The 7,938-nt window shown below is 49.2% G+C and overlaps 1 protein-coding gene across 1 annotated transcript in view; it reads right to left on the bottom strand.

Moving 5' to 3' along the window:
• The window catches only part of SMIM17 (small integral membrane protein 17), a 10,385-nt gene extending 3,523 nt beyond the window's left edge, over positions 1-6,862 (bottom strand). Inside the window, exons 1-2 of the mRNA XM_008066213.2 lie at positions 6,694-6,862; positions 4,263-4,339 (exon numbers count right to left, since the gene is read on the bottom strand). Of these exons, the coding sequence (XP_008064404.1) occupies positions 4,263-4,339; positions 6,694-6,862 (246 nt within the window). The remainder of the gene's footprint in view (positions 1-4,262; positions 4,340-6,693) is intronic.
• Positions 6,863-7,938: the final 1,076 nt, after the last annotated feature.

Below are 7,938 nucleotides of genomic sequence, written 5' to 3'. Positions count from 1 at the left end.
TGGCACACTCACAGCCACCCCGGCTCAGGCCATCTTTCGGCCTCAGCCTTCCAAGTAGCTGGAACTACAGGCACACACCACCATATCTGGCTAATTTTTTGGTTTAATGTAGAGACGAGGTCTCGTCAAGCTGGTGTCGAACCCGTAGGCTCAGGCCATTCACTCGCCTCGGCCTCCCAAAGTGCTGGGATTGACAGATTGAGCCACTGAGCCCGGCCTGGTTGTTTCTTTTTTAACCTCACGTACTTAGAGAACACCTGCCTGTGTTACATGTGCTTGCATTTTATGAGAAGGAAGTGGCCAGACTGTTACTCCTCCCTGCTTTCTCCTGAGCCCACATAGCGGGAGTTTATTCCCTCTCAGAAGTGACTCCTTTTCTTTCTTCCACTCCTTCACTCACTCTTCCCCTCCAGGGGTGTAGTGACATATACGACCAGTGAAACCGCCAGAGGCCTTCACCCAGGTCCTCAGTCCTCTGTCAGGAGAGGATCAAGTCCCAGGCAGGCAGCATTCCTCGTGGTCAAGGGACGTGCTGGGTTTGAGTCCCAGCTCGCCACTTACACTCTGAGTGACCCAGGAAAGCCACTTAACCTCTCCGTGCCTCACATGCCCATCCATAAAATGGGATAAAAGCACGTCCTACCTCAAGGACTGATAAGAGGACTAGACAAATTAAGGTAGATAGAACACGGAGTCCAGCTCCTGGCCCATGGGAAGAAGATTATCGTCGAAGATCTCTAATCTCATCCAGCCTTCTCTTTCTTTCATAGAAGGAGGCTGCCCCAGGAAAGAGGGGCATGCAGAAAACTGATGCAGGGCCTGCCCATGAGAAGACCTCCTCATCTCCAATATGTGCTCCATCAATGCTGGTTCAGTGAGCTATGACTGGGGGAATGAATGAGTGAATGAATGTCACAGAGGTCTCTCCCACACAGCATGTCTAAACTTGCCCTTACCGTTCCTTCCACGCATCCTCCTTATTCCTCCATTCTGGATGCTGCCACCTTCCCCGGCTCTGTCCCCATGCCAGAATCCAGGTGTTGCCTGGGGTTCACCCAGGTTCCTTCACCTTCTATGTCCTACAGGTCTGGAAGTGTCATTACCCCTTCTCTAGCCCCACACACATCCTGGGTCGCCTTCCCATGGCCGCCACTGCCTTAGCTGGTATCCTCCTCTCCAAATGGCCTAGATCCTTCACTAGCTCTGCAAGCTACTTGCTGTAAGGCCTGGAGCAAGCCATCTATTTCCCTCTGCCTCAGTTTCCTCATCTGTAAAGGGAGGAGCCATCCTAAAGATCTCACAAGGCTCATGAGTTAATCACAGTTCATGGGTGTTGTGTTCATAATGAGATGCGCTTAGAATAGCATCAAGCTAGGCCAGGCACAGTGGCTCACACCTATAATCCCAACACTTTGGAGGCCGAGGTGAGAGGATTGCTTGAGCTCACGGGTTCAAGACCAGCCTGGGCAACTTGGAGAGACCTCGTCTCTACAATAAGTCAAGAAAAATTAAACTGGGCATGATGGTGCATGCCTGTAGCTCCAGCTACTTGGAAAGCTGAGGTGGGAGAATTGCCTGCGTCCAGCAGGTCAAGGCTGCAGTGGCTATGAGCGTGCCACTGCCCTCCAGCCTGGGTGACAGTGAGACTCTGATTTGAAAAAAAATTTTTTTAATTAAAAAATAGTGTCAACCTCATAATATGCATGAGGCCAAGTGGCAACTCTTATCTGTATTGTTTACACTCTTTTTTCCCAGTGAACTCCTGCACCTCCCCCACCCACTCCAGATCCCAACCCCATGGCATCCAACCCATTTTTCTTCTACACAGACCCCTGAGTGATTCTGCAAATCCTCAAATCCCTGCCTTGGCCCTCATTGCATCCAAGGAATTTGGCGGGGAAAGGGGTCCCGTCAAAACAGGGGTCAGGACACATTCCTCCTCTGTACAGAACTCACCTATAGCTCCCACCCTACTCAGAGAAAAAGTCATTTTTACCTTGGTCCGCTAGACTCTACATCACCTACCCTGTCACCCCCATGACTTCATCTCCTGCTCCTCCCTCCTCTCTAGTCACACAGACCCCCTGCCACTCCTCAAATGTACCAGACACGTTCCTACCTCAGGGCCCTTGCACTAGCTGTGCCCACTTTCTAGAGCCCCTTTCCCTAGACATCAGCTGGTCTTGCTCTGGTCTTTACTCATGATCTTCCTCTCAGTGGGGACTTCCCTGGACGCCCTTCTTAGAACTGCAAACCCCAGCCCCAACTCCAAACTTTGGAAGGCCTTTCCTGCTTTGTTTTTTCTGTGTAGTACTCATCACTGTCCAGCATGATTACTATTTTACCTGTTTATTTTTCTTTTCATCTTTCTACCTCAGAGCCCCCATGAAGGCAGGGATCCTTTCTGTCCCATTTACTGCTGTGCCTTCGGGGCATTGAACACTGCCTGGCACAAAGCAAGTGTTCAAGAAAGAGTTGTGGAATGAACAAGTGAGCTCATCCCAGGTGGATTTCCACCCAGACCTACCACTGCTCTGCCCTTAACCTCAGTGTATTGCTACATCATGTTTCCTTGCCTTTGCTGTTCTGCCTGGGGAATTCTTACTCATCCCCAAAACCCAGGCTGGAGTGTCCTCTTCTCTGGGATTTTCAAGAGTAAACCTTCTGGGCCACTGAGTTAATCTCTTCTTCTTTTGAGCCAGCCTACCGCAGTCAACAACTATTTCTGTACAACCATAGTTTGTTGGTCAACTTGTATCCCCCCTTCATCCCCCACCCCAGCCCTGCACTGTGAGTCAATAAATCCAATTTCTGGCTTGAGCCACTCAGAGTTGGATTTCTGACCTACGTTTGGGAGATGGGGAGACCCTCGTGTGCTGCTGAGAGTGGTTGTATGACTTTTCTCATGCATAAGATGAATGTATAAACAAAGGATGCACTATTACTTTTTCCTATATCAATGTCATATGCCTCAAAAAAGAAGACATTAGATCTTTGAGTGAGAGAAATGTGCTTTGTAATTCTGTTGGGTTTTACTCACAGTATTTGGATTAGTTAGTGGATTAATAAGTGAATAGTGTAGGTGGATAGGTGTATCAATGAATACACTGGTAGATGGACAGATTAATGAATGGGTGGATGGATGGCGATGGATGAATGGATGAGCAGGCATACGGGTGGATGAATAGTAGCCAAATTCTTACCATGGTCAACAGGTTATAGAGGGATGAATCAGTGAATGGGTAGGTGAGTGGATAGATAGATGGATGGGTGTGTGGGTGGGTGGATTGAGTCAATGAATTGATGGCATATGGATAAAAGGGTGGATGACTATGTATGCAGATACATGGATGGATGAACAAAATGAGTATAAGGATGAGTAGGGGATGAAAGGTTGAGAAGATGAATAAGTGGACAGATTAATGTCTTGTGGATGTCCAGTGAGTAGACAGATGAATGGATTGACAAACTGAAGAATGAAAGGGTGGTTTGAAGGGAAGGTTGATGGAAAGACGTACAAATGCCTAAACAGATGAGGTATATGGATGGATGGAAGGAAGGAAGGAAGAAAGGAAGGAGGGTGGATGTGTGGATGGATGAATGGACAGGTGAGTTGGTAGGTGGATGGATGCATGGATGGATGGGCAGATGGATGGATGAAAAGAAGGATGGGTGGATTGGTGGCTAGATGGATGGATGGATGGGTGGATGGGTGGATGAAAGGAAGGAAGGAAAAAAGGAAGGGAAGGTGAACGTGTGGATGGATGGAGGGATAGGTGAGTGGGTAGGTGGATGGACGGATGGTTAGATGAATGGATAAATGAAGACAAGGATGGATGGATGGATGGATGGATAAAAGAAGGGTGGATAGATGAAAAAAGATGAGTGGATGGATGGATGAATGGATGAAAAGAAGGAAAGATAGATGAATGGATGCATGGATGATAAAAAGAACATATGTACCCAACCCTGAATTGTTCTCCATGTCTTAAAAAAAAAAGTATGGATGGATGGAAAGAAGAACAGATGAATGGATTTATGAATGAAGGATTGGAGGGTATGTGTGAATGTAGACACACACACCACATGAAGACCCTCTACTCTGTGTCTGATCACCACGGGATTACATCCTGTTTCCCACAGGAGATCTGTTGGGACTTTTTGTGGGGCAGGGAAATTTCAAGCTGAGAAAGGAAACGTGACAACCCACTGAAATCTGCAAGGTGGGATGTTTGTGGAAAAAGAGAGAATCCTGAATGTACCTGGGAGTCCTCTGATTCTTCGTCTTCCTCAACCGAACTCCACTCCTGGGAAAACCCAGCTTCTTGAGAAGACAGGTCTGGCAGGGGTGGGCGTGGGAGAGAATGGAGCCACGAGTGAGTGACCAGGCAGCTGGGGTGGGCTTCTCTTGCTCTTCCCTTTGGCATCCTAACCCTTTCCTTGCTAATATTCTAACACCACACACACACACACACACACACACACACACACACACACACACACACACACACACTCTGGGCCACGTGGCTCAGGTGGGACTGAGAGGATGAGAGACCTAAATTCTGATCTTACAACCAGCTGGAAGACTTCAGCTGGCTCACCTGATGTGCTCTGCCTAAGCCTTTGTTCCTTTACCTGTCCAATGGGCAAAAGAATTCCTTCTCTCCGGGCCTCCAACAAAAGCTGAGTGAGGGAACAGAAGAAAAGTCACAGAACTTCCCCAGCCTCCATAAGAACGGGTAGAGAAACATTCCCAAGTCAGAACTGTGGCATCCTTCTCGTCCCTACGCTGGACAGAACAGGCAAAGATGGGCATTTTGCTCCTCCTGCACCCTGGCCCTGGCCGGGAGCGCTGAACCTCACAGCAGAACTGATTGCTGTTACCTATACCTCCTGTCTAAGGCCTGCTTGACCCCAGAGGGCAAAAATGTCTTAGGAGATGGTTCAGCCCCCTTCTGCTATGGGGTGTCCCCATCTCAGCAAATGTCCGTTGTCCAGCTGTCTGGACTAACATCCCAAGAGTCATCCTTCACATCTCTTTTCCTCCCCTTTTCCAAATCCATCAGCAAGAACTGATTCTCCTCCTGAAGGTGTCCCGAATCTGTCCACTGACCTCACCCCCCTCTTGGGCAGCTGCAGGAGTCTGCTAACCGGCCTCCCAGCCTCCACTCTTGACTTCCTAGCTCTACAATTCATTCTTACACACAGTAGACACAGGGCTTCTCAGCCTCGGCATTCTTGGCATTTCATGATGTGCAAGTCAGGATGTGGTTGGGAGGGGTTTATCCCGTGCATTTTAAGGTGTTTATTTAGCAGCATGGTTGACTTCTCTCCATTAGATGGCAGAAGTACCTCTTGGTTAGCACAACCCAACTATCTCTAGACGTTGCCAAAAGTCTCCTGGGAGCTGGGTAGGGTGGTGCTCTCTTGTAGTCCCAGTTACTCAGGAGACTGAGGTGGGAGGATCGCTTGCACCCAGGAATTAGAGGCTGCAGTGATCTATGATCATGCCACTGCACTCCAACCTGGGCAACAGAACAAGATCCCACTCAAAAGAAGAAAAAAATCCCCTGTGGGGGAGAGGTGAGGTATAAGATCTCTCCGAGTTGAAAACCACTGAGTTAGAGGAATCTTTCTGAAATACAGATGAAATCATGCGTTTCTCCCCTGCCAGTGGTTTCCTGTACTCAAATAACAAGCAAACTCCTTGGCACGGTCAACCAGATGTCCCGTCTCAGCTGGCTGACCTCTTTTCTTTTCTTCTCTCTCTCTCTCTCCTTCTCTCTCTCTCCTCTCTGCTTTATCCACTGAGGTGTCCCTGACACGACTGCAGGCCACTACACACATAGCTTCAGCTGCCAGGATGCTGTCCCCAAATCCTGGGACAACTGACTCCTCTCACCTTCCCTGACCACCTGCACATACAAAGCTCTCCGTCCACCACCCTGTTCTGTTGTGTCAATAGCTTTCATCACCACCAGACGTGGCCTCTCTTTTCATTTCCTAACTGGTGATTGTCTGCTGTCTCCACTGAAATCTGAGCTTTCCCAGGGCCATCATGTTCGCTGCTAAGCCCCTAACCCCTAGCCTGGTGCCTGGCACACAGTAGGTGCTTGTGGTCAACTTTTGCACCAAATGGCCCCCAATGTGTCCATCTCTCCCTGTGCCCACACCCCTGGGCAGCCAGCCCACCTCCCTGATTCTGAACCTGACCACACAGCTTATTTTGACCAATGGTGGTTGAGCAACTGGATGGCAAGTACTTGTGAATCGAGGCATTCTCTCTTGCTCCTCCTGAGAACCCTGCGGCCACCAGTGAAGATAAACTGGGGTCATCTGTGGAAACTCATGGCCTGTCTTTAGCCCTTTGAGCCAGACCCATGAGTGAGGCCATCTGAGATCCACCAGGTGCCCGCCAGCTCTCAAAGGCTGTGCAGGCAAAGGATAGAAGGCCCAGAAGTGTCCCCTGAAGCCAGACCAAATTACTGGCCCACAGGGTCACCTGCCGATAAACAAATGTGGCTTTCAGCCACTAAGCTTGGGATGACTTGTTACACAGCAGAAGCTGGCTGACAGTGCTCCACAAACATCTGCTGAGTGAATGAGTGAAGAAATGAGTGTCCCATTTTTCCCTAGGCTCTGCCTTGAACTTTTTCCATCCACCCACCTCCCAAGGGACCCCTGCCCCCTCACCTTTCTCATCACTGTCACAGTTGGAGGCCCCGACCTCCACTGCTTCCCAGTCCTTGGGGGAGGCAGGATGGGAAGGCTTCTCCCAGGTCCTACTCTCCCGAGGCAGCAGTGTCTTGGTCCTCTCAGGCTCCAGAAGTCCCCTCATCTGCTCTGGTCTGGGACTTTGCATCTCCCCAGGAGGATGTGGGGCGTCTCCTTTTCCTCCAGTTCCAGGGTCCTCCCCAGTTCCCCAGGTACAGGATTCAGAACCTGAGGACTGACGAACGTTTTGTCATTCAGGGGATGTTACAGAGGGCGGGGCCCTAAGCTCCTGAAATGCAGCAGGGGCCAAAAGGAAGGCCTTGCCCTCATGAGATTGACATTCTGGTGAGGACAGAGAGACAGACAGGGAGCAGATGACGTGTACAGCACGGCCAAGGCGTGAGTGTTCTGGAGAGGAACTCATCAGGGAGAGGAATAAGAGTGTCATGCAGGCACATGCACACACACTCACACTCAGTCCATGTCCCAGGGCAGGTGCACAAAGACACAGACTCAGGCCACATTGCAGGGCATTAGCCAGGGGTTTCTAGAGTCACCCTGGAATAGACTACAGAGAGACAGACTCTAGTCTTCCCACCAACCCTTGATAGCTCCAATTTTCTACTTGGTTGTCATTCAAAAAGCTGCATCTGCCACATGGGAGCTAAGAGTCTAATTTTAAATAAAATATATATTTTTTCAAGTTGGGGTCTTTCTCTGTTGTCCAGGCTGGAGTGCAGGGGAACAATCATGGCTCACCATAGCCTCAACCCCCTGGACTGAAGGGTACCACCCTCCCCCTCAGCCTCCTGAGTGACTGGGACTACAGACATGCACCACCACGTCTGGCTAATTTTTTTGTAGAGAAGGTATCTTACTATGTTGTCCAGGATGGTCTCAAACTCCTGGGCTCAAACGACCCTGCCTCCTTGGCCTCCCAAAGTGATGGGATGACAGATGTGAGCCACTGCACCCAGCCAAAATATTCTTTAGTATTTTTATTCCAAATCCATTCAACCTGAAATCCAGGGAGCTGTTTGCAAGAAGCTATCTGAAGAATTTATAATGACTTATGATTATGTAACTCTTTGCCTTGAGACTCTAAAGCTGGTTTCTGTTCTTGATTTAGAAGATAGTAGCATCAATTCTGCATGTGTACCCCAGTGGCTGTTCTTGTGAATAGTAACTCTAGATTTTTTTTTAAAAAAGGAGTAAATTTTCTTG

Source organism: Carlito syrichta, unplaced genomic scaffold (assembly GCF_000164805.1).
Source record: "Carlito syrichta isolate Samal-C Ts95f unplaced genomic scaffold, Tarsius_syrichta-2.0.1 Scaffold308856, whole genome shotgun sequence".
NCBI classification, from domain to species: Eukaryota; Metazoa; Chordata; class Mammalia; order Primates; family Tarsiidae; genus Carlito; species Carlito syrichta.
The sequence above is the reverse complement of the archived record's forward strand: the minus strand, read 5'-3'. Positions and strand labels throughout refer to the sequence as shown.